General features: G+C 43.0%; 1 protein-coding gene across 2 annotated transcripts in view; it reads left to right on the top strand.

The window, feature by feature from the left end:
• The first annotated feature begins 2,152 nt into the window (after window positions 1–2,152).
• Window positions 2,153–27,767, top strand: part of dok6 (docking protein 6) — a 38,232-nt gene continuing 12,617 nt past the window's right edge. The window contains exons 1-4 of one of the 2 annotated variants that reach the window (XM_028968263.1): window positions 2,155–2,384; window positions 15,992–16,099; window positions 19,082–19,196; window positions 26,046–26,165. In XM_028968263.1, the coding sequence (XP_028824096.1) occupies window positions 2,319–2,384; window positions 15,992–16,099; window positions 19,082–19,196; window positions 26,046–26,165 (409 nt within the window). In that variant the 5' untranslated portion in view covers window positions 2,155–2,318. Of the gene's footprint in view, window positions 2,385–15,991; window positions 16,100–19,081; window positions 19,197–26,045; window positions 26,166–27,767 lie in introns of both variants that reach the window. The other variant, XM_028968271.1, reaches the window with a different exon arrangement.

The raw sequence follows: 27,767 nt of genomic DNA, 5'->3' as shown, positions 1-27,767 counted from the left end.
CACCGCCAGTCTGCGTAGCATCTGTTAACATTGAATACGTTACATGACGCCTCCTATTCGTTGAGGTTGAGGTTTTATTGTCATATGTACAAAGTACAGCGTACAGAGCACAATGAAATTCTTACTTGAAAACCTCTCCCACGTAGACAGAACATAGAACATGATACATAGAAGACAGAGAAGACAACGTGCAGCAGCAATAAATAATAAGTCACAGAATATATCTAAGTTGCATAAGAAAGTGATTGTGCATAATTTAAGTGACAGTGCAGTGCCTAGTGGGTAAGACACTCGCCTACGAACCAGAAGACCCGGGTTCGAATCCCCCTTACTACCATTGTGTCCCTGAGCAAGACACTTAACCCTAAGTTGATCCAGGGAGACTGTCCCTGTAACTACTGATTGTAAGTCGCTCTGGATAAGGGTGTCTGATAAATGCTGTAAATGTACTATGTGTTGTATAGCCTGATGGCACTGGGGTAGAAACTGTTTCTGAATCATGATGTGCGTGTGTGAATTGTCCTGAGTCTCTTGCCTGATGGCAGGAAAGTAAAAAGTGACAGTGCGGGGTGGCTGGGGTCCCTCAGGACGTTTTCCTGAGACAGCGCGTGGTGTAAATGTCCGTTATTGCTGGGAGTTGTGTGCCTGTGATCCTCTGGGCTGTTTTCACCACCCTCTGCACAGCTTTCTTGTCCTGAGCAGTACAACTGCCGTACCAGGACGCCATACTGCCCGTGAGGATGGACTCCACAGCGCACCTGTAGAAGCTGGTGAGGACAGAGGTATTAAGTGGGGTTCGTAGTACCACAGCAGGTCCAGTTAGCATTTGCCAAAATACTGTCCTGCAAATACAGGATTGCTAGCTGCACTTTGCCATCTTTATATAGCCGCTTGTTGTGTCTGCAAGTTGCAGTGTGGCCCGGGGGCCGCTGTGTACCTTTGTGCACGCTTGACTGAATGCGGTGGGTTCACACGCGGCTCAATGAACGTGTCTGGAACGACGCCTGCTATTTATTTTGCAGCGGCACCAAACAAACAAACAAACAAAAAAACAAACAAAAAAACAAACACCAACACAGGCCGCCTTCTGAAGACTCGGAGAGACGGCGTCATTCAGTTGTTAACATGAATGGGGACTATATTAGCGCGCGCCGCACACACACAGGGGCGAAGAAGACAAAAGCAGCCGTGACAGGTTCGGAGCTCCAGGACACCCCTGGTGCCAAAAATGACAGCTATCAAGGCCGGCATGTGTCTGTTGCTTAGTTCGCGCGAGCACCCCTAGTGCCAAACAAACACGGAAAAATATAGCTCCGGAAAAGAAAAAGGAGAGCGCTTTTGCCATAACTGAAAGCTGACAATTGACAAATAATAGTTCTCAAAGTGCCAATCACCCACGCTGCCATGAATAAGCTTCCCCTTGTTCCCCCAGTGCTCCTTGCAGAGGGGTAGAAAATAGCTTCATGATTTTTCCAAGAAGCTCAATAAATTTATGAAAGTGAATGTTGGGGAAAAACCAAGGACAATAAAGCTGGTTATTTCAAATGTCCATTTCTCTACCATAATAATAGTGTTTTTTTTCCTTCTTGTTCTTCAGATGCTGAATTGATTTGAACATCTCTTGTGAATGCGGTGATCGCCAGATATGGTCGCGGCATGATGAATGGAGGTTTTGACCTTGAAGACCTGGATTATGCAACCTGTTGCGCAACAATCACTGTTGCAGTAAGTAACATGAGACAGTATGAAAGTAGGCTGACTTTATATTGATCACATCAACAATGTTTGCTAAAAAAAAAGAGGAATGGATTAATTCCTTCCCATGCAATTTGAGGGGTTCAGGTCTTTTGATCTTTGAGGACAAAATATTGTTTTTAAAATATAATCCATTTTATCCATCAGTGTGTGTTGTTCTATATACAATTTTATGTCTTTTTTATATTATTATTTTGCAAAGGAGTGTACATGAGTGTATATTGTGGATTGATTCGTCAGTAATTTGATGGTCCATTGCTTCAGCCTTTCTACTGCCGAGAGAGAATCACAGCCCCCCCGCGATGAAGAGGGGTGGTGCGATCCAGTAAAGCACGCCGTTCGCGGGTTAAATCAGCGGACGAGCCGAGTCGAGCCGAGGGGAGCCGAGCCGAGCCGAGTCGAGCCGAGCCGAGCCGAGCCGAGCCGAGCAGCATCTCTCCCCGTCCGCGCCGATGGACTGACCCGCCCGACTCGAGCCGGGCGCCCCGCGCCGTCGTGTCCCTGCACGTCTGGATGTCGCGCGGCGCTCAAGGGCGACACGAGGCGAAAGGGGACCTGTTACGATGGCCTCCAACTTCAACGACATAGTGAAGCAGGGCTACGTCAAGATCCGGAGTAAGAAGCTGGGGGTGAGTGGCGAGCCGCACTTGCTGCTGCGGCTTTTTTATTTTTATTTTATTATATATTTTTTAACTAAACTGCAGCAGCACCGCCAGCAGCTGTACGGCACTGCAACACTTCCAGGTCCCGACGAAAAACACGCACAAACAAACCTGCATGCAGAAAAAAACGCGGGTCAGAATCACGGGACGCTTTGCTTTGTTGCGTTTAGTTTTTTTTTTTTTTTTTTTTTTTTACGTCACTACTGCTAACACGTTAAAACCCAGCAGCTGGTGGGAAGGCGGCCCTGAGTTTTTTTTTTTTGTTGCTTTGGGGGAATTTGCATGTGTTTACTATGGTGTCTATAGAGCCGGGCTGTCATGTGCACCAGCTGAAGTCCCCAGAGCACGGCAGGGTTGTCAGGCAACTCAGCATCCTTAAAAGATGCTGCACTTCCTTGGCCCCGCGTGCAAATAAAGCATCCGATTCAGCCGTAGCTCATGTACATTGCCTATGCTTATTGTACATTTGTGTATGCTTTACAGTTTCATCTTGCCATCATCTTTAAAAAAAAAAAAAAGTTATGGTTCCTAATCTCGGTTTCTGCATGTCCGCGACAGGGTCTGCGTGACCCAGTTGTCTGTTTTCCACCCTAAATATATTTCACCTGAATATGCCAGCAGCGTACCAGTGGCCCTCGGTGCCATCTGCAGGCGTGGGACCGCGGGCCCACCGCTCGTGGCGCCGGTGTCGGCGTGGTGCCACTACTGGGTGCAGCGCTTCGTTTTTGGCCCCCAGGGGAACGCTACAGTCGGAATGTTGGTTTGCAGGAGAGACTGCACTCGATTCCTGTACTCGTAAATAAAATTCCATACTCTGGGCCCGTTTATTGGCGGCCAGCGCTATGCAATTTATTTAAACGGAGCACACGCGTGTAATTTATTACGTCAATAACGAAAGGACCAGTAAACGAGGAAGGCAAATAGGAGGAGGCTATGCTGCACAAGGTATGAGGTTCTGAGTGACACTGAATCTTGGCTTGGGTTTAGTCATTAATAACGATATAATGAAGTTAAATCAAATCCTTAAACCCAACTTTCACGCGGCCATCGCTCACTAAAGTTTTTTATTTTTATTTTTTTCAAAATGAATCCCTTCCTCAACCGCAGCGAGTCTCCTTTCAGTGGGAGGTTGTCCTATATGTTGACGTCTCTGTATCTCAGACTGCAGCCATTCAAAGACGCAGGCAAAAATGCTTTAAAATGCAGAAATGTTAAAGTGCACAGCTCACTTTTTCTCCTCTGTACTGGTGCTTGACTAGATCAGCCAAACTATTGCAGCTCAAGCACTTGGATGAGACATGCATACCCTGCCGTGCCTCCCCTCTCCTCCCGTTCCAGGGCCGGTGCATCACACACTGCTACCAGCAACTTAAAGGAGTCGCTTCATTTATTCTTCATTTATTCTTCATTTCGAGCTATGCTGCCCTCCGCCCTTTTCACAAAACCCCCTGAATTTTATTCAGATTTCTCTGTGGTTCTATTAGGCTTCTGCTTATTAAAGATCGGCCGTAAATATTTCTTTTTTTTTTCTAGGGCGGGGTTTAATAATGCTGCTTTGTTGGTTGTGTAACGTGTGAGTTTGCATTTGGCAATTTCGTTTTAACTATGACCTTTGAGAAATGCATTGGGATCTTTAATATGTATGGCCTGGTGTACAATTTGTAACGGTACAGTTATTCTGCATAGCTCTGACCTTTGGGATGAATGACTTCCAGAGTCCCTTACCATTACGTTTAACCCTCTAAAGGTGCACTGCGTTCAATTTCATCTTATAATAATAGTAATACAATAATAATCAGCAACAAAATTTGAATATGTGAAAATGTGAATAACTCAAGGCGTGATGAAGAATGTTGCCTGCTGTCCTGAGAGCAGATTCTGACCGCATCTAAGTCATGGTGAAGGTAATTATTGTTGTTTCAGTTTTCAGACAAGTCACATATACTTTGTGCATCAACAACCGTAATAACTATTTATTTTTGCCATTGGCATCAAATTCTTAGTTTTCTTTTACAGATAAATAGATTTGACAGAAACACGATACGGCTTATTTGACGTTTATATTTTAAACCTTTGATGTCTTTTGATAAAGTGCATGATATATCAGGTCATATCAGATATTAAGTTTTATTAAGTTTTCTGCATGTTTAGCGTGGCTGTAAGAAGAGCAGAACGGCCATGTCCCGTACTTTCGCACAGATAGTGGGTTTTTTTTAATTCTCCAACCGATCTCCTTTGTTTCATGGGGGCCTTTGCAAAAAAAAAAAAAAAAAAAGGGTGTTTCCCATTACTTGTCTACTGTATTCTGAGAATATAATTGTGTGTGTTATCCTGAGCAATTATACAGCTGCTAACAAAGGAGCTGTATTGGCGAACAATAGAGGCATTGTTACGTTGGATAGCTGATAGTTTTGGGTTCGCTTTTGTTTCCAGCTTTCGACAAAAATGGTTAAAAAAAAAAGAATTACAGAAAATGCTGTGTAATACGGTCAGACTTTGCCAGGATAATCTGGTAGAATATTTTTTCATGTTACATTCTGTAAAACACTTTAGCGTCCGTAGCATCGTTTAGCCTTGTGGTGTTAGCATGCAAATTCTATTTTAAGTCAAATTCTAAAAATGAAATAGCTTGAAGGAGCTTTTTTCGTGCATCTGTGGTGTTTTTTTGTTTTATTTGGATGTACTAAATCCTCTTCTTCTATAAATTAACTTCTTAGCTATTATTCTGTATGCTATATAGCATGTGCGTCATTTGTAGGTGGAGAAAAATCAACTGTTCACAGTTTTGCTTGCAAGTATCGGCCAGGCAACGTCAGATTAAAATAAAAATAGTTAAACGTCCGCAAATTCTTTCAGACGCGGAGTGGAAGATAAACGGCCGCTCCTTTTGGCAAACTCGCCATCGTAGCTGTAATTCGCGGTGAAAAATGTCGCACCGCCGTGTGTGTTTCTGTTTTTTTTATTTCGCAGAAAGGAGTCCTGGCCAAGAGTTTGGTTGATCATTGATCTCCGGTCGTTCTTAATTATCACAAAAGCTTTTGCTCGGAGCGGGGTGGTGGGGGGGACAAATGTTACTCCTAGCTGTTAGCGGCCTCGCGAGACGTAATTGATTAAGCAGTGCGGCGGACGGCGGGGACCGCGGCGCACGTCAGGGCTTTTACACGATGCCCCTGAGTCCTCGGTTCAGCTCTTCAGTGAAAATCCTTTGACAGAACACGTCTGGTGTCATGCGGGCTCCCTAAATGGCCACTTTGGGTCCCCATTTCTCATGCTCAGGTTGTAAAAGTGTTGAGATCTGTAATCCACGGGGGGAAAAGTCGAACCTTATCGCGGGCGAGAGTTTAATTCGTCTAATCCGGTGTCAGACCAGGCCGTCACAGCGGGACCATCACTTTTTCATGTTCGAACCAGGTGACCCTTCAGTGAAATAACCACCGGCAGCACAGAACCTGGGAGAACAATGATTTCATTACTGAATCAGCTTACTGAGAAATCCTGACCTTCATGTCCTCAGAAAACATGAATATCATTGCAGTGGACCTCTTTTAACAGGACTGGGGACAGTGTCATTTGGATTCATTTGCATGTTAAACATTGTTTGTGTTAATTGTCCGTGAATCTCCGAGAGTGGCCATTATCCGCGATTATGTCCACTTTAACTGCGCACTTAACCGAAAACTGAGCAATTCCTGTAGCCCTGTTTGATAGTATCAAGCCCCAGCACCCTCCTCATCCTCGTCGTTTTGCTCCCGCCTGGTGACATGGGTAGCGTTGGAATCCTGATGGGCCATGTTCTATGCAGCCACTTATGGGGAAGAGAAATGCCTGGTCCAAATGGATCCACCACGGCTCCATTTATACAGTTCCTTTACCCTCTCATCATTGGGCAGACATTAATCACTTTTCCGTCCCCTGGGCCCAGAACATCCCCAGGTTTGCTCTGAAGTCTGCGAGTTGCCGGGGCTTCTTGCAGCAGGCAGCGTTCTGTCTCACTGATTCCGATTCATCGTCATCCTTAACACATCGACTTCCAGGACAGTCCGTCCTGGCATGAAAAAAAGTGCATTTTAGTCATTTTTTATGTATTCAGCTGATATTTCAGGCAGATAAATTTAGACTTAATTGACATGTCAGGCAACTACTCTCGCTATGTCTGCTCTTAATGCTCAGCCATTGAGGTCGGGAAAATGCAGATTATTTCTGATTATAAGTGATGAAAAAGGACTGTTCTGTTTCTGTAGCAGGGGAATTATTATATGTTAACAGACACACATACTTCATAAATCAGCACACTTCCAAATCTGTACTTCACAGCCTTCTCTCTCCCTGGGTGTTTGGGTTTTGTCAGAATGAATAAGCATGGCCGTTCACGCACACAATGGCGACCACTGACTTGTGGGTAATGAAGAATGGTGTAGCGGTCACGCTCACATTGCTGTCAGAGTTTAAAAAATGCACTGGGCTTTAATGAGCTGTGCGAAGCAAAGTCGAATCTTCCTTCTATTAAACGTCTGCAAAATATATCGTTTGAAGTTATTGTTCAAGAAATAACGATTGCCAGAGGAAACGCTGTATAAGCCACATTCCGAATTCACTTATTGGTTATAAGCGGATGAAAAATGACTTCTGTTGGTAATGGCAACATGTAATCACGAGCGCAGAGCGGGCACAGAATTACGTGAATTGAAAAGCATTCAGTGTGTTCTCAAACATCGCGGGGAAATGGGCAAATGAAATGGACATTTTGAGTGGATTTGATGAAAGGGAGCTGCCTGAAAATTCTTGGATCTGTTTGACCTTCTCAGCTCTGATGGGGTTTGCTCAATGGCATGTTTGCGAGCACAATATCCCATTCAGACCAAAAGAATGATTCCTCTGAGTCACTCCGATTGTCAATTCATGTTTGCTCCCGTAGTACCGCAGAGTCTCTGCACCTCTGTTCTTTAACCAAATCACACTCTTTCGTCGATTAGATCAGTGACTGCAGTACTTTTTTGGAAGACGTGTAGGTGACTATGATCCGTGTCTCAGATTATAACGTTTATGCACCTGCTCTATTGTGCTAGAATTTAGACGTGAAGTCGATTTTTCTCAAATGGGACCTAATTTAGATCCGTTTGGAAGAATCCATTTATAGGCAAGGTTGCATGTGAAAACTGCACTAGCAGAAGGAAACAGGTTTATGTTCTGATTACGAGTAATCCGTTCCTTTTTCTCTTTATTATGACCGTTGTGAAAATTCTATTGTGTTTACAGGTTACCAATCTGACAGTTTTTTTAATAATATGCCACGCCCCCTTAAATTCAGTTCAGTGAGACTCATTTATTTTTATATGTCTAGTAATGCCTACAGCCAGGGGCGAAAATCCCTCATCATTACATTTACGGCATTTATCAGACGCCCTTATCCAGAGCGACTTACAATCAGTAGTTACAGGGACAGTGGAGCAATTTAGGGTTAAGTGTCATGCTCAGGGACACAATGGTAGTAAGTGGGATTTGAACCTGGGTCTTCTGGTTCATAGGGGCACCATGGGGCAGTGGTGGCCTTGCGGTTAAGGAAGCGGCCCCGTAATCAGAAGGTTGCCGGTTCGAATCCCGATCCGCCAAGGTACCACTGAGGTGCCACTGAGCAAAGCACCGTCCCCACGCACTGCTCCCCGGCGCCTGTCATGGCTGCCCACTGCTCACTCAGGGTGATGGGTTAAATGCAGAGGACAAATTTCACTGTGTGCACCGTGTGCTGTGCTGCTGTGTATCACGTGTGACAATCACTTCACTTAAAAAGGCGAGTGTGTTACCCACTAGGCTACTACCACCCTACCATCATTGTTGGGGGGGGGACATTAGACAGTAAAATTAGGGCGACATCAAAAAAGCTTTTTTCATGTGCTGCTGACACTTTCTTAAATGTCTCATATCATATTAAACATCTTTCTCTCTTAACCCATCGTTAATATAAACACATGACGCTGCTTAAGATATCAGTATATGTTGTCTATGTGAAACATGCCAGCTGAACTGTAGCTTTACGTGTCGTGTGTTGTGCTTGTTGAACAAGTGTGGTGATCAATGACCAGTTTTAATGCATTAAAAACACGACTGAATGCATTAAAAACTCACCAGGCAACTATATACATGCCGCTCTGCTCTGCACCTCGCAGCGCACTCTGGGTGCGAGCAGCAGCAGCCCCTCCCATCAGAGAAACTGATCGTTGGACTGAACCACCGAGGTTCACATTTATGTAAGTGTCCCCTCTGTCCCCACCGGGATTTTCGCCTATAGCTCCCAAACCTCTTGATAGTTCTGATTATTCTCATTCATCATCATTGTACTGTCGCGATATAGTAATATAGTAATAATAGTAATATAGTCGTGAAATCTTGACTCAAATATCTGACCAACTATGCTGCGGCATAAGATTATTTCAACTCTAAAGCAAAGTTTCAGAGGTGCCCACCAGACAGCTCAGAAACTCCAGCAGCGATCAGATTTTAGTAGGGACTAATGTCCTCAGCCTTCTGATGCCACAGTGCAGATCAAGACACATGCATCCTTGAAATCCTTAAGCTGATGAGTCTTGTATGCAATACATTATGCAATGTGGCTTTTAATTACGTGAAAGTGAAGTGACTGTTTTTTTTTTTTCAAATATACTAACCTGTGGGCCGCTGTTTATTTGTATTTATTTATTATTATTAAGAAAATCCCTTTCCCAGCATGTCCCACCTCTGCGCTTCCTTCCCCCGTCAGCTTGCCAGCATGACAACGGGGAGCGATAAGAGATTTTCTATAAGCAGTGACATCATGGTGACTGACAGAATGATCCATTGCAGCGGCTCGAAACGGTGGGCATCACCAATGCATGCAACTACTGAAAGGAAAGATTGAGAAGCATGTAGTATGTAAACGGCCTCTTGAATACGTTTTACATATACAGTACAGGCCATATATATATATATATATATATATATATGTGTGTGTGTGTGTGTGTGTGTGTGTGTGTGTGTGTGTGTGTGTGTGTGAGTGTGTGTGTGTTTGTGTGTGTGTGGTATGTCTGTGCGTGTGTTTATAGTGTATATTGCATCAAAACAAAAACATGCCAGAAATTATTAAGTATATTGACCTACATTTCTTTCTTCCTCTTTCGGAATATAGTAGCTATTTTTGCAAGCTGCTCAAGTGTTAGGAGGTTAGGCCTTCGCTGTGTTTGACATTTTAACTAATGCTGCTTGCAAAAGGTTATCGTGACCTACATGTTTCCTTTTTTTTTGCTTTATTTCTGTAGTGCATGGTGTTTGTATTCAGCCATTCCTTCAAGCAGGAAAACTTGCCAACACTTTTTACATCATTGTGCATCTTTTAGAAAATGTTCTGTGGAGCTTTTCATGCAGGAAAAAAAAAAAGAAAATTTTTTTTACGAGCCTATTTTTAACAAAGCATATGGTGTCTAATAGGGCTTTCTCGTGTGGTGTCTAATGACTGCAGAACATTGTGAGTCAGGGTTCGATACCTCTGACTCATCATTGCCTGTTAAATGTAGCTGGGAACTGATCTGTGGGCAGCAGGTTCAGGCGAGGCACGGCGACGCAGTGAAGCATCATCTGAAAACTGCCACTCCCTGCGTGCCGTCTCAGTGCTGGTGGGCTGCCGCTGCAATTCTCCCATGATTATCTCTCTCCGGAGCTTTACCCCCCCTTCCTCTGTCCGTTGCCTCTTTTTCTCTCCCCATCTCCCTGTCCTCCTCCTCCTCGTCCTCCTCGCTGCGTCTGCTGTCCTGCCTGTCCTACCTGCCACTTTTATCAACTCCACTGATCTATGATGGCTTGTCTTTGGACTAGACCTGTGCTGACACAGCCTGACCTTGTAGCACCTTGTGTGTGTGGGGCGATCGGTGCTGCTTAAGCATTTGTGCGGCGTTTTTATTGAAAAACTCCCAACCGTGCATGGGAGATGAGGCGCGGCGCGGTATGCTGTGGTTGTGAGTACATTATACATGGTGATTGGGAGTGGCCCAGATAAAGTAATCTATGATTTTACTGGGGCAGGGTGCTGTCGCAGCTCAACTTATAAAGTGAAAGTAAAGTGAAGTGATTGTCACATGTGATACACAGCAGCACAGCACACGATGCACACAGTGAAATATTGTCCTCTGCATTTAACCCATCACCCTGAGTGAGCAGTGGGCAGCCATGACCAGGCACCCGGGGAGCAGTGTGTGAATTAGTAGCTGGGGAACTGATAAATCCGCCCGGGGAGCAGTGTGTGGGGACGGTGCTTTGCTCAGTGGCACCTCAGTGGCACCTTGGCGGATCGGGAATCGAACCGGCAACCTTCTGATTACAGGGCCGCTTCCTTAACCGCTAGGCCACCACTGCCCCTTGGAGAACCTCAAGACAGGGGCGTGGGGTGGGTTGTAGTGACAGATTAAAGATGATGTTAGGTGATGATAGACGTTGCATGAAACTAAGCTTCTTTCCATTGGATTTATTAAATTAGTTAGATGAATAATTGATTTATTACATGCAATTATTGCAATCACAACAATCACAGCAAGAAAAGTTTCAAGTTCATAAACCCCTTGCTGGATGGGAACTTGACCAATTTATTCAGACAAATAGCAAATTCCAATAAACAAAGCCTTGGAAGCTTGATTATCTTAACACAGGCAGCTGCATTTTTGTTATATTAATTTAATAAAAAAGCATTTTGGCAGCCGCTGCAAAGCTTAGAGTGAACATAGCCTGTGATGCCGGTCACTTGTTAAGTCTGACTGCTAATCCTCTGTGAAGATATGGCCAGAACATGAGCAGAATTCATAATCCTTCATTAAAAGGCCTGGCCATGTTCTGGTTCCAGCAGGATTCATATTCAGGTCAGAAGAGGCTGGGTTTACTCCTGTAGGCTGCAGTGGTCATGCAGGTCGACCATGTAAAATCTTCTCAGATTCAGCCCAACTGTAGGATCGCATGACTATGAAATATATGAATGCCTTTAAAAAAAAGATGCTCAATGACTAATTCATCCTCAGAGTGTTACAGTAACTAACAGTTTATTATTATGTAAAAATATCTGTTAAAAGAGAAAAAAATTGCATTAGTCAGAGAATCAAACGTTTATTTAGTTTCAAGGATGAGCTCTGCGTTCTTTTAATACCCTGCCTTTCGTTTTGTCCCTGTGGCTGTCACAGCAGAAGATTTGCTCCCTGGGAAGATAGACGTTATTAGAGCTGGTATCTGACATCATATGAAAGTAATAAAAACCCAACCCACAGGCACCAGCTGCACAATTAGATCATTTTTCGGCTATTAATTGCCATATTTGGCATTGAAGGCATCCCTCGGACCCCTGACAGTGGTGGGCGAACAGTGCCGGGAGGATCTCATCTGTCTCTAGGCTGGGAAAGTCGGTGGAAGACGGCGGGGATGCAGCAGTGGTGTCTTATACAACTAATGAGATGACCTTCACCCCTAGCAGCTGGTGACTCAGTTCTCGCACTTCACAGAAATTTCATTTTGAAGGTGAGGCATCGGGCTTTGTAGCAACACAGCTGGCCTGGCTGGTGATGTTGGCACATGAAAAGGTCATAGCCCTCACCCTCGGTGTTCTTTTGTCCCTAAATCAGTGAACAGTATACTGCAGGACACGTTTGTCTACCCAAAGAGAAAAATGTATATGAATCATGTACATTTTTATTTATATATATATATATATAAGTGGGATCATCATATTTGGCGTTACCGTATATACAGGGCCATCATATATATATATTTTCTAAGACATTTTTGAGAAAAACGGCTTTATGAACTGAAATTAAAAATAAATTTATTTTATTGGAAGATAAGGTAGGCTGATGTAACATTATTGATATGAAATCAATTGAATAAAAAAAAAGCAAAACATACATATTAATGCACATTTCATTCATTCAAATAAAGATTTTTATTTGTTACTTGCTTTGTTTTGTACTTATTAGGGCTGTCAATTGTTTTTAATATGCTACAAGTTAATCACACATTTTACAATGAAACAATCACTGTTAATCAGTATTAATTCATAAAGGGCCGCTATTATGGCTTTTTTTTTGCTTTTATACAGGTCTTAATGGCCCCCCTATATCTGAAGTCTCTTTCCGAAATTCAGCCGTGGTGCAGAATTACATCGACTTATAGCCAGTCCCACAACGAGATTTCCCCAGGATGCGCCGCCCCTGTGTGTGTGACTTTAATGATAATGTGGTGGAGAGAGGCAGGTCGAGGAAGTGAGCATTAGTGGAAATGACATCATCAGCACCATTCATCAACCACAATGTTTGGTGCAACCAGGAAGTCGTGTCAGGGTTTTTCCAGAAAAAAATGTAATTAACCCACTGTTTTTACAGTGCCTCGCGCCACAAAACTAAAAAAAAAAAACTGCAATGCTTCACGTATTCAAGCCGTGGCAGGCGGTGGAGCAATTTTTTAGGGGAGGAGCGGGAAATTCTCTGGATGAACAAAGCATGAGAAAGGGGAGGTAACCTTTCCCCTTATGACGACATAAGGGGACAAATTCCAGATCCGACCGTCTGAGCTGCCGCTCTCTGAACGGTGAAGCAGAATAACCAAAACACTCTTTACACCCATCGCCATTTCTAGCCACTGCAGGACCATAGACAGGCTATATTAATAGTTCATATTAATGTTAAATAATCTAATTTCATAATAGGGAACCTTTAAGACCCCAAAACACTTTGAACCATGTGTGAGCATTTCCGTGTGTGAGCAGCCGTGTCTGTAAAATAATGAATATCCGTGCACAAAAATGTACATTTACATTTAATTGACATTTATGGCATTTATCAGACGCCCTTATCCAGAGCGACTTACAATCAGTATTTACAGGGACAGTCTCCCCGGAGCAACTTAGGGTTAAGTGTCTTGCTCAGGGACACAATGGTAGTAAGCGGGATTCGAACCCGGGTCTTCTGGTTCATAGGCGAGTGTGTTACCCACTAGGCTACTACCACCCTAAAAAAAATGTACAAGTTCATGCATCTTCTGAATTGGCCTCAAACACATTTATCTTTATGTAGAAATTGTCTCTGGCTCGGATTAATTTGACATCTGTGTTGTAGGTCAGACCCACACAGGAAGTAAACAAAAAACAGCTGACATTCAGTGCATCCGGATTAAGTATTCACAGCGCCACATTTTTTCCACATTATGCTATGTTACAGCAAAAAAATGGTTTATGTTACTCCATAATACAGAATAATTTGGATAATTATGTTACTCCAAAATGGATTAAATGCATTTTCCCTCAGAATTCTATGCACAACACACCATAATGACAACAATAAGTAAACACTTAAATTAATAAGTATGCATAAGCCTATAACATAACTACATTGGTGTTCCTCTTGTGTGGAAGTGTCCCTTTATGATGTTTTTTTGAAAGTTAATAACATTTTGGCACCTCAGACACCTGATTGGTCCTCTGATTGGACCAACCAGTTCATTGCGCTGTTGCGTTCCTTTCAGAAAGACCACATTTCTCATGTAAACACGCTGTTTTGTTTGGCGAATTAATGAAGTCTCTTGAACTACGGATTGAAAGGCTCTCATGTTCTTCTCTAATTTCCACCGTTTGGAAGGAACACTGTTCCCTGATTCATAATTAACCAGGCTGAGCGAGAAGGAGGGATGGAGAGTTTCATTCATTAATCAGGCTTTGAAATTTCAGGGTGCAATCAGCGGCCTCCAAAAGGTGCAGTCCATCCGTTGCTTTTAGACCCCCATTGAAGGGGAACGTAAAGAAAGGATGGAATAAAAAGACCACTGATTGCATATTCATTCACATCCAACCTTTTGAGGAACCCATAGAAGATATTTGGTGTCTACGCCTTAAAACTATCACCATAGTTTAGTGCACAAATGTTTCATGCGTGAAAAGCAACCAATTCAGAACAAATTGTAATCGGAGTAATCGGAGATTATCTTTTCAAAGTCAACCCTTATGGAAAGGCCAGTGACAAAAAAATCACCTGAACTAAAAGATGACCTCCCATTGCTCCCTTTATGTCAAGGTGAGATTTTAAGGAGCCCCAAGGTTATTTCTTTAAAGTGGATATTAATTGCTCAGTTAAACTAATTAATATTGAGTGGACAAAGGTCACCGTGGTCACTGTGATGTGATGTTCTGGTGAACATCATATATTGGGAGCAACTCAGAAGAGAGTTCTGCACTTTTTGCACTGTGTTTTGGTAATTTTACATTACAGCAGGATAAGTGAAAGTGAAGTGCTTGTCATCGTGATACACTGCAGCACAGCAGTGCTATTAACCATCACCCCGAGTGAGCAGTGGGCAGCCATGACAGGCGCCCAGGGAGCAGTGTGTGGGGACGGTGCTTTGCTCAGTGGCACCTCAGTGGCTCCTTGGCGGATCGGGATTCGAACTGGCAACCTTCTGATTACGTGGCCACATCCTTAATGGCTTGGCCACCACTCTCCCACAGTCTGCTTTGTCATTATTTCATTAAAAATAATGTCTCACAGTAGGAAATATGGAAGTTATCCATGATTTATGAAATTAGCAATTACAATAAAATATGAATTGAATGGAGATATTTTGTCTCCTCTTGTACACATTGTGTAATACTAATAGAAGATATGAATGACCCATTTTCCCTTTGCTCTTTTTAAATGCTTTACATCATTAGAACAAATGAGACTTCTACTGGAGTATGACTGCAGCCAAAAAAAGGAGCTGAGGAGCACGGATTCATCACACAAATGAGTATTGGCTGCCTGCAACAGGAAACTGAGTAATCACTTCGCACGAACTCGGTAAAACGCTGGGTCTCCCATGTTGTGCAGCCTGCCGCGTGGCCGTCACGTCGCATCTGGGCGGGTTTATCACCGCCTCATCTTCTGATGCTGCTAAAAAGGCAGAGTATTGAGCTAATAAAGCATGGCCGCAGTCCAGCTGGCCCTTCAGCTGCCTCCCCATCAATGCATCATAAAATGTTAAAGGGCCTGTCATTCTTAATGCAGGGCGGGGCGTTATCTGAATAAATCATCGGCGTTAAGCAGATGTGAGAAAACGCCACTCAGCTTTTATTTGTTAATTATGCTTAACTGATGGATTATGGGTGGTATAAAACAATGTCTTTAGGAGGCTTTTGAAGCTTGGAGCTTGTCTGTGGTGGTGGGAGGGAAAAAAAATTAAAAAATAAAGTGCGAAAGAGAAAGTGTGCACACTGCCTGTTCACTACTGACCTTGAAGTGGTCCTGTGGGAGAAAGAATGTTTAATCAGCTAAAGCCTCAGACCCTGCTGGGCCTGGTGTTCCAGACAGAATTAGAGGCTTCTTGCTTTATTTCTTTAATCGATACATGCAGGGAAGGGGCTAAAACTGAGGCACTCAGGCGGTGGGTATTAAACGAGCGACGCGGTGTGTAAAGCCGCTGTGGACCTTGGATAAGTGCAGAAATCAGAGCAGTGAACAAACGAACAAAAATTATCTAATAATCTAATTATCTCATTTCCCCGACTGATCACTATTTGACAGTTTTATGCTTCTCTCTGTTTGCAGATCTTCAGACGTTGCTGGCTGGTCTTCAAGAAAGCTTCCAGCAAAGGCCCCAGACGATTAGAAAAATATCCCGATGAAAAGGCAGCCTACTTCAGAAGTTTTCACAAGGTAAAGCGTCATCTTCGCTAATGAGTGAGTTTTTGTTGTGAAAACGCACAGTATTTGAAACATGTAGTGTATGAAAATTTACAGCACTCTGTATTGTGTGTCCTTTACCAAGACTACACTTCCTAAAAGATTTAACCAAAACTGCTATGCATTCTGGGAATGTGTTTTCAACACAACAACAAACTCTTTTCTGGCTCTTATAGTGTGACAGATCATAGACTGTTATACTATCATCAGCTATCATCAGCTCAAAGTTGCCCACAAACTTGAAACTAGTCTCAAAACGACTGAAGGGTCACAAAATGTGATCTCCCTAAATGTTTTCTCCCTAAAATTGCATTTTGGAAATGTTTTTTTCTGTACAAACTCTCCCCCCCTCTCTCCTGCAGATAAGTGCACTACGCATATGGTACAGATATTGCAGTTAAGATTCCATTAAGGCACATTTGCAATTTTATTGAGTTCCTCTGGGGCTTTTTCCGCTTTTGAAGAAGATGATCCAGTATCTAATATCTCTTTCCTACTCCAAAAAGCCCTTTGAAAATGTTCCAATTAGGACTCATTATCAGTGCGGTGGCTGATGATCTTAAAGCAGCAACACGCTGAACAGTCTGTTTAAATAATGAGGCTGGGATGCGACCCGCAATTTATGCCCGTCAGAGTGTAGTTTGATGTTGTGTTGTTTAATGGTCCTTCATCCACCGCCAAAAAAAAAAGCATTATTTTATGTAATATTATTATTGTACACGCGCAGGATGTTGTGAAATGCCAGACAATTGTCACTTTCTTTTTTAATATCAAAAGAAGAGTCTCCGTATAATATATATTTTTTCTTTTTAATGGCACCGTTGGAGTGTGACAGGAAGTGTGTGCCGGTGTGCCTGAGTGCTTTTGCTGGAGAGTTCAAACAGAAGGGAACTGAATAGGACTGCATATTCTGCTGTGATTGATGCTTTTGCTTTTTCCATGCTTCAGAGTTTTAAATTTCACCATCTGCCTCTAGAATCAAAAGATTTGCGGGGGAAATTGTTTTGTTCTGTATGTGACTTGAGGCCAGAGTTTGATGACTGAGCAGCAAAATGCCAAAACAGATACATGCAAGGGGTGCGAATTCCTGAGCAAATTACCAAAGACTTTTTATCAGATAATTTAAAACACAAGCTCATGCAAATACATGATAATGGAGATAAAAAAATTATTTGTCTGTGTCCATAGGCCATCATCTGAATAAAATGTCTTTTTTTAGTTTATTGGTTATTCTTTACTCATGTTGGCTGTATTGGATTTGGAAGCCATCAAGCATTCAGAATCACAATCATAATCGAGTTTTTATAAAATACAAAGAATGCTTTGGTGATTTGAAAATGCAGAATCGAAAAATTCCAATTTATTTTTCATAGTTTATTTTTTACATTCAGCCCTGCTAGCATCCACTTTCCCCCGTTGCATATTAAGAAGCTGCATTTTGAACCGATGGTGCATAGTCAGATTTTTTCCCCATGCGCTGCTGTGATGGCGTCCCTGAGTGGATCTTACATCACACTGTCCAACACCTCTCCTGCATGCGTCCCCCACCTGACAGCCGCTACAGTCCCAGATCTCATTCCCTATTGTTGCTAGGAGAACACAGATTAACAGTTCCAAAACGCCATCGTCCCACAGCACTGAATATCCCTTTGTCCAAATGTGTGCTGGAATACCGGAAATGTCGCTTCCTTAACCGCTAGGCCACCACTGCCTCAAAAGAGGACTTTCTGTCAGAAGTGGGATTTAGAATGAAATAATAGGGCTTTAAAATAAAATGGTGCTCATGCGTTACTAAGAGAACTACTTTTGACTGTACTATCTATAATAAGGCAACTGTGTCATCTGGGTCATGAAAATATAACTTTTTATTTCAGAAGAACTTAAAGTCGATTTGAAATAAAAGCCATCAGCTACAGAAGTGAAGGAAAAGACCCAACGCTCCTATTCAAAATTGCTCATAAATGTCAAGGGTGTTTTATTGGATGCAATCTTCTTTCTCATAGTTGACTGCCGTGTTTTATAGTTGATTTTAGAAGCCTTTAATTTTTCCCAGGTGGATCACATCGATCGTGGAAGAGCAGGGAGGGAGTTTGAAAAGTGCACTGCTTTCCAGACTGGCCAGTCTGCAGTTTCAGGTTCCCTGCTGCAAGTAGAAAGTGAAACGCTTCTTTCTGCACTGCGCTCAACACAATGGGCCAGTTTGTCAAATGATTTGTCAGTTCCACAGTTCCGGCTGGGCAGCGTTGCAGCTCTCGCTGGAATCGTTCTACAATGATTCTACCATGTTGGAGATCCCATTAATCCATTTTATCTGCATTGATGATAGTGGAATTACACCCCTCACTACTATTACAACCATTGTATTTTTATCATGAACCGCATATTTAGAAAATGACTAAATACAAAAGTAAATAAAAGTATATCATTTTTTTAAACAAATGATAACAATAGTATCATGTGGTGGTGGTAGTAGCCTAGTGGGTAACACACTCGCCTATGAACCAGAAGACCCAGGTTCAAATCCCACTTACTACCATTCTGTCCCTGAGCAAGACACTTAACCTTGAGTGTCTCCAGGGGGGGGACTGTCAGTGTAACTACTGATTGGAAGTCGCTCTGGATAAGGGCATCTGATAAATGCTGTAAATGTAAATGTAAATGTAATATTACTCTCTTATTTAGAGTGAAGTCAGCAGAGATGAACTCAAACACTATTAAAAGTATCTGTTTCTTTTTATTCGTTTTGTTTGTTGTAGTCGCCAATAATAGCTTTTAGAGACCACGGAGTGCAATATACACTGTATGTGCTATGTGCTTTGTATATGCTTCCCTGTATGACACTGAATATTGATAAGCCTATGCCTGTTTATTTCCTGCTAAAGATGCTAATATGTTGATAATCATTTGGAAAAGTTTGACATGCAGGCCACTAGCAGTGCATTCTGTGTTTTGCAGATAACAGAACTACACAATATCAAGAACATTACCAGAATGCCCCGGGAGACCAAGAAGCATGCGATCGCTATTATCTTCTACGATGAGATGTCCAAGACATTTGCCTGTGAGTCAGGTAAGGAGCAGCTGCCCGTCGCACGGACAATCTTTTCAGGCATAGGCGGAGTCCATCTGACAGATGTGGAAGGCGTCCAAGGCGGACTTGTTCATTAACTCTCTAGAGCTTGTATTATGGGAGTAAGGACACCAATATTGATTTTTGTCTATCTGGTTCAGAGTTATTCTATGATATAATTTGAATTCATGTGTACCTTGTAACAGTAATTCTTGCCTTAAACATCTTGGCGGAAACCCACACCCTGCGGGAAGTTGGATGCATTGGATTTGTTTCACATTTAGTATGAGCCCATCTTAAAGCAATGGCCAGGCAGGCAGTATTTAAATAACCCGAACAGAGGCAGAGAGGGTGAAAAAATGGCACCCAGAAGCTTAAAATATGAAAGAAATGTCTCTCCCCGTCATTAACTTTGGGAATAAGCTGTAAATACAGACTTATGCTTTATAGGGAACATCAGAAGTCTCCACTTTTAAGGCTAAAATCAAGGCAACTCATGCATTTTGATGTTTCGAATTACATGCTCCCAAAACATCACTTTAATGGCTTTTCAGGGATTGAAGAAGAGTTGTAATCTGCTGATCACACTGGGAATCACACTCCTCACACTTTGCAAGTTTCTTTGCTTATGTTTACCCATGCCAGCTGCATTTTCATAGTGCCTACCTGTTCCCTTGCCGTGTTTGCTGCAGCTGCGTTTGGTCATGTTTGTTTGTCCCACGCGCTTTCCCCATCTGTGTTAACGTCATTTTGCCGTTTACGTTCAAAGCCATCTCCATGATCAAAGGTGTGCTAACTGACTTGATAAGTGCACATTGCTTGAATTATATATTCTGTGTGGCCTGTTAAAGAACTGCAATACACGATGGAAGAAATGCTTTGAATGGTTTATTATCATGAATAATGCGGACAAATAGACAAAATAGTTTAATTAAAAAAAACGTCAATGGGATCTCAGCTTTTAAAAGACTGTCAGTAGGTGTAAAGATCTGGTAATGATCAAGCAGTCCCTCTTGAACTGGGGTACCTTTCATGTGGTCAGTGGTGCCCCTTACTTCACTAACTTTATATTAGTGCAAAGCTAACACACTTTGCTCAGACCTGGCACAAAGTTGTGTCTTTGGTCACAAGTTTGCAGCATTGGTGATACGTGCAGCATCTTTTGTCCAAGCACTGCACATATCACCAATGCTGTAAACTTGTGACCAAAGACACAACTTTGTGCCAGGTCTGAACAAAAAGTGTTAGCTTTGCACTAATATAAAGTTAGTGAAGTAAAGGGCACCATTGACCACATGAAAGGTACCCCAGTTCAAGAGGGACTGCTTGATCATTACCAGATCTTTACACCTACTGACAGTCTTTTAAAAGCTGAGATCCCATTGACGTTTTGCTATCCCTTTGTGGATCTCTGCACACTCATTACGCCAGACACATTTAGGCAGTCTTCACGACAACACTACTTAATTACAATAGAATCCGTGTAATTCAGGACCTTCTGCAAGAGCACTGTTTTTTTTTGTAAATAATCTATTTTGACTATTTGTCCGCATAATTCATGATAATAAACCATACAAAGCATTTCTTCCATCGTGTATTTCAGTTCTTTAACAGGCCACATAAGGCTCTGGAATAAGCTGACTCATGGTGTTAGTTAATATTAGGAAATATTTGTATCACCTCAGAGATGATGTAGCGGGATTTGCTTTAAAGAATAGGTCTGTCTGGCTGGGGAAGGCGGAGTTGGAGTGCTCCTGCTGAGACATCATTAGCACCTCAGACTCATTTCTGGGGCCTGTGAGGGAGAGAGGAATGTTCTGGTGAATCAATTTACTGTGGTAATGTGTCCTGATAGACTCTGACTTAACAATAGATTCACAAAGGAAACCAATCTACTCAGAAGAAGTTGATATAGAGAAATATGTGATGAAACATGGTATTTGGAAGGCAGCTGCGGGACATCTCCTTTGCAAATATATTAGAAGTATGTATATGTTGCCCATGGAACAGTCTTTTCCACCAATATACAGTCCCTAACAAAAGTCTTGTTGCTTGTGTGTAAATTGACCTCAAGTGCCGCTGAATTATATTTCAAATTTTCTTTTTTTTACAAGAAATGGCTCTTTTATTCCCAACAGCTTTTGCAATGTTTCAGTGCAAAATGAAAATGTTAAAAAGTATTCTAATATTCAAAGTTTGGTAAAGCCCATTGAGTCCATTTTTGCAAAGACATAAGTGTTGTCGCTTTGTCATATGAGCTACACCTCTGACTAATAATGGATGAATGAGGTGTCAGGTGTGTATAAAAAGACCCCCAGAACACTAGACCTTCACATCGACTGCAACTAGACCTCTGCAAACATGCCTAACATTCACCCTGAGACTAAAGTGTTGATTATGTTATGTACTTAACAAAAAAAGGTGAAATAAGTGAAAACATGTTTTATATTCTAGTTTCTTTGCTCTGATTACTGCTTTGCACACTCTTGGCATTTTTTTTTTTCAATGAGCTTCAAGAGGTCATCACCTGAAATGGTTCTCCAACAGTCTTGAAGGAGTTCCCAGAGGTGTTTAGCACTTGTTGGCCCCTTTGCCTTTACTCTGCGGTCCAGCTCACCCCAAACCATCTCGATGGGTTCAGGTCCGGTGACTGTGGAGGCCAGGTCATCACTCTCCTTCTTGGTCAAATTGCCCTTATACAGCCTGGAGGTCCAACTAAACACAAACTGGATGGGATGGGATGGCATGTCGCTGCAGGATGCAGTGGTAGCTATGCTGGCTTCCACACCATCACACCTCCACCTCCACACCATCACACCTCCTCCTCCACACCATCACACCTCCTCCTCCATGCTTCACAGTGGGAACCAGGCATGTGGAATCCATCCGTTCACCTTTTCTGAGTCTCACAAAGACACGGCGGTTGGAACCAAGATCTCAAATTTGGACTCATCAGACCAAAGCACAAATTTCCACTGGTCTAATGTCCATTCATTCTGGGTAATGGTAATGGTGGCCACTCGTTTTTCTTTAGTTAGCTGATTGGATCTTGCCATAATTTGAATTTTAACACTTGTCCAATAGGGCTGTCGGCTGTGTAGTAACCTGACCTCTGCACAACACAACTGATGGTCCCGACCCCATTGATAAAGCAAGAAATTCCACTAATTAACCCTGATAAGGCAAACTTGTGATGACCTCTTGAAGCTCATTGAGAGAATGCCAAGAGTGTGCAAAGCAAAGAAACTAGAATATAAAACATGTTTTCAGTTATTTCACCTTTTTTTGTTAAATACAGAACTCCACATGTGTTCATTCATAGTTTTGATGCCTTCAGTGAGAATCTACCAACGTAAATGGTCATGATAATAAAGAAAACACATTGAATGAGGAGGTGTCTATATATCCTGTTCTGTATATATATATATGTGTGTGTGTGTGTGTGTGTGTGTGTGTGCTTTTATCCTGAACATGTCTGACTGGGTTGATGGGAAGCACGCTGCTCTTCCTGTACAGGTCTGAAAATAGATCTCAGATCTACAAATATTCCGTATGTGTACTCATATCACATATGAGTTTGTTTGAAGATGGGAGTGTTTGGGTACAGTTGACTGGTTACTGCCCCTATCTCTCGCTCTCTCTCACTCGCTCCCGTTCTTACTCTTGGCAGTGGTACATGCCCACAGCTGCCCCGCTCCGACACTTCCCCCACCCACAAACCCATGCCATATGGAGCATCCTACCCTTGCATGTCCGCCACATGCGGGAGTCTGACCTCCCAGGAGCCTTCACTTCCTCTGCACCGTCCTGGGCTACAGCGGCTCTTACGAATTTATTTTTCACGGCAGCAGAGAGGAACGTGTGATGGCTCTGCCAGTTTACATGAGAGATTTTGTTTATTCCCTTCTCGCAGGGGCCCATTCCGCTGATTAGAATGCAGTTTGATTCACATTCCAAATTCAAAACTCCTTCGTCCACTGAGCTGCCTTTGTTGTGCGCTAGCCGGTGTGTGTGTGCGTGTGTGTGTGTATGTGTGTTGTGCTGATGGAGTGTTTATCCAATTTTCCACTCAGTGGGTCTAAAAGTGTGTGCGAATTTAGACACACTTAAAGGTCACTGTCTCGGGGAGAGAGGCCATGCAAAAAATGCAGCGGCAAACCATGTGTAGAGGGGTGAACAAAAAAAAACGTTATTTATTTGGCCGCTGTTGGCCAGCAGAGGAGCGGAAACCAGGCATTGTGTCACCAGGAACCCACCGCTCGGGCCGCTGAGACGTTGCTTTAAAACGGCTAAATAGTGTCCCTTCCCCCCACTTTTGCTCAAGCGAGCTGATGCTTAATTAAGTTTGTGCGTTCTGTATTCCGCACACATAAAACGGCTGCAGCAGGGTCCTAGACACTACAGAGATCTTCAAGCACAGCAACGTCCATGTAGTCTAGGACTAGTTTTAATTCATAAGAGGGGGGACTGACCCACAGGTGATTATTTGAGTGCATTTCTGTAACCTCAATCTTCACGGAGGTTTTTAATGCTCCAGACATAAACCACAATGGATTATATTGTGTTAATGTAAAGTAAAGGTATAGTGATTGTCACATGTGATACACAGCAGCACAGCACACGGTGCACACACTGAAATTTGTCCTCTGCATTTAACCCATCACCCTGAGTGAGCAGTGGGCAGCCATGACAGGCGCCCGGGGAGCAGTGTGTGGGGACGGTGCTTTGCTCAGTGGCACCTCAGTGGCACCTTGGCAGATCGGGATTTGAACCTGCAGCCTTCTGATTACGGGGCCGCTTCCTTAACCGCCAGGCCACCACTGGAAGGAGGACAATAGGCAGGCTGCCGAACCTTTGATGTCACCGAGCGTTGACAAAGGAGTTGTCTTTCCGTACCCAGACGGTAAATTTCACCATCACGTGTAGAGATGTGATGTGGCGCCACGTCCTACAGACGTGAAGGTAAAATGTGTATTGAGCTCCGGACTGGGACTAAGATTGCGAGGGTGCAGTTAACATTTCACCTGGATGCATTTTGTGCCCTACCGGCACATCACGTTTTGTCTGGACGAGATTTTTATACTGTTTCATCATTTTCTTCATTTTTCTGTTAAACTGCCATATGTCAGTTTTTTGTGTATATGGATGTTGACATTGATTTTCTAACATGATTGTAATGGATAAAGCATCATTCAGGAACATAACCGAACTGGGGGTGGAAATGTGATAATGATTTGATATCATAATAGTGAGATGTTGTGACTCCCAGGATTCCTTTCGGTCGATCAGATCGGCAGTTTCCTTGGTGTAGTATTCAAAAAACGCCAAACATAACAATATAACTGTGTTGCATTCATTGCACATCATGTTTTTTGTGTTTTTTATGAAATGTCTACAACACCCCGGAACGCTGGAGGAGCTTTTAATGGGCGACACACTAATCAGTGTCGTTCATTAGAGTTCCTCAGCAAAAAAAAAAAAAAAAAAAAAGGTCCCTCTGGTAATGTTGTTTTGACTTTTGTGCACACGATACATCCCAATAGCAGCCTAATGAAGAGTAAGATGTCAGAGCCGGGGCTGCGCTTCCTGTGTAATGAGAGTGTGAATGTGAGGTGGAATTCCTGATGAATAGGGACTTTTTGGTGAGACGTTTTAATGCCTGTTTACCAATCACGTTGTCGTCTCCGAGTTTTCAACACGGTGAATCGTTTTAATTGTTTCGGCTCACAGACGTGGGGACAATGACCCTCCTCACTTCAGTCTGGGTAATAAGATATTGACCGGCCTGGGTTCAGCACGTACTGTATTCTAAACTACACTTGCGTTAGTAAAATGTGGTCATAAAGCAAGGCCCTGTGTAAGTGGCCGAAGGGGAGGTTAAGAAAAATCTAAATTCATCAAGGCGCCCTGTGTTCATAAACTGGTTGCTTCTTTCCATCAGCTCTGAGTCGATGGTATGGATTTTCTCCCTGTTCTTCTCACCTGTTCGTGACAGTGCTGAGCTCTGCCTTCTACACACAAACGCTCTCTCTCTCTCTCTCTCTCTCTCTCTCTGTATCTGTCCATCTTGCTGTCTGTCTGTCCTCCCGGCGCCTCCTGTCTGTGTATCTGTATGTCTGTGTGTAGCTCCATCTTTGTCCCCTCTGTCCGTCTGCCCATCCGCCTCCATCATAGTTATTTAATCGCTGTCACTCATGATTGCTGGCTGTCTGTCTGTCTGGTGTGTCTGTCGGTCTGCTTTGGCCAAACCGAAGAGCCGATAACTGCATGAATGAGGGATTCGGGTGTAAAGGGGTGTTGGGCAGTGGGTTCACAGATTTTTGATTTGTGTTTAAGGCAATAAATTCATAGGAAATTGACGATAAGAAAGCAATAACAATACCCATCCATCCATTGTATCATGAAATGAATGAAATGAATGCCCGGGGAGCAGTGCGTGGGGACGGTGCTCTGTTCAGGGGCACCTCAGTGGCACCTTGGCCGATCGGCTCGGCCACCACTGCCCCACCTACCCATTGTTAAAAAGTTGGAGGACATCAGTCCTTCCATTTCAACAGCACCAGTGTTCCTGCTGTAAGGGTTGTCTTGAGTAATGACTGCGATGAATGGAAATCTGTGCAGGTTTTTTTTCAATACTGGACGTGTTTTCTTTGGTTTATAATTGAAAGTAAACTACTCTGTCTGTTCTTTACCTATTATGGGTTTTCTTCCCTCCCATCCAAACCTGACTCACTCCACTAGACTGAGTTTATCCTCCTCGCTCTGTCTGATTTTCTGCTATCCTTCTTCCACCTCTCTCTCTCTCTCTCAGACATGTGTGTTGTGTGTGTGTTGTGTGTGTGTCGACAGAGCTTGAAGCTGAGGAATGGTGTAAGCTGCTGTGTTTGGAGTGTCTGGGGACCCGGCTGAACGACATCAGCCTGGGCGAGCCGGACCTGTTAGCAGCAGGAGTGCAGAGGGAGCAGAGCGGTCAGTGTCTAATTAGTGACGTCTGGGTCACTTCCTTATTATTACTGTAATTGTTATTGTTATACATTTTTTGGCACCACTAAAGAATTCCATTACCAGCCATCAGTGGACCAAGCGGCAACGCGCGTATGGACTGTTTGCGCGGCCCGAGTTGCTTTATAAACCTTAATGAGGGCTGCTGTACATCACCGCTCTTTGCCATAATGAAGCTTGTCACAGAGATGGATGAGATTATGGTTCTCAAACAACGTGAAATAAATGTGCTAGGTTCTGCTCATGCTTGCCGGAAAAACAACAAAGAACACAAATTGTCTTTCTCTCTCTGTCCCTCTCTCTCTCTCTCTCTCTCTATATATATATATATATACACACACACACACACACACTGCCCTCCATAATTATTGCCACCCCTGGTTAAGATGTGTTCCTTAGCATCTAATAAATTAGTCAGTGGGAAAAAAAATCTATATTATTATTATTATTATTAGAAATTATTATTTTACATCAAATCATGCCACAATTATTAGCACCAATGATGTTAATACTTTGTAAAACGCCTTTTTGCCAACAAAACCACCTAATATACAAAAGGAGGGATCTTTGACCATTCCTCTTTGCACAATCTCTCTAAATCATCCAGTGCACTCTCCTCTTCATCTTACTCCACAGGTTTTCAATGGGGTTGAGGTCTGGGGACTGAGATGGTCATATGAGGAGCTTGATGCTGTGTCTGGTGAACCATTTCTGGGTAGATTTGGCCACATGTTTAGGGCCATTTTCTTGCTGATGAACCCATCTTCAGGGTTCGGGCAGACGCCTGGGATTTCAAAGCATTCATTATGCCATGCACCCTAACAAGGTTCCCAGGGCCTGTGTAAGAAAAACTGGCCCTCAGCATCCCCGATCCTCCCCCATACTTCACAGTGGGCATGAGGTGGTTTTCTGCACTCATCTTTTGTGTTCCGCCAGACCCACGTACAGTGTTTGTTGCCAAAACTCTCTATCTTGGTCTCATCTGACCAGAGCACACGGTCCCAGTTGAAGCCCCAGTGATGCTTAGTGAACTCCAGACCTTTGCGTTTAAGACTGTGAGTGAGAAAAGTTTTGTTCCCTGCATGTAGGTACTGCCTGATGGTTGTTTTGGAGACATTGTGACCCCAAGATGCTACAATTTGTTGCTCTTAGTTTGTATACTTGATATTCTATAGAAATCGAACGAGAATTGCTGGTGTCTTCCCATTGTAAGTCGCTTTGGATAAAAGTGTCTGCCAAATAAAGTAAAGTAAAGTAAAGTAAAGTAACAGTGATCTTTGGAGAACTTTTTTTTTAACATCCTCTTCATTGTGTGTGGAGGGTAAAATAAATTTGCTTCCCTGTCCAGGCTTGTTTACCACCGTTCCAGTTCTTTTAAACTTCTTAATAATTCCTCTGACAGTAGATATGGGCAGCTGCAGGCGACTGGCTATTTTCTTGTAGCCGTTGCCTGACTTGTGAAGGTCGAGACACATCTGCTGTACTTGAATGATATGTTCCTTTGTCTTTCCAGTGTTGGCATCTGTGTCACGTCATATTTATACCCCAGAGAAACAGGAAGTGATGAAG

The sequence above is a fragment of the Denticeps clupeoides genome, chromosome 2 (assembly GCF_900700375.1).
Source record: "Denticeps clupeoides chromosome 2, fDenClu1.1, whole genome shotgun sequence".
In the NCBI taxonomy this organism is placed as follows: Eukaryota; Metazoa; Chordata; class Actinopteri; order Clupeiformes; family Denticipitidae; genus Denticeps; species Denticeps clupeoides.
The sequence above is the reverse complement of the archived record's forward strand: the minus strand, read 5'-3'. Positions and strand labels throughout refer to the sequence as shown.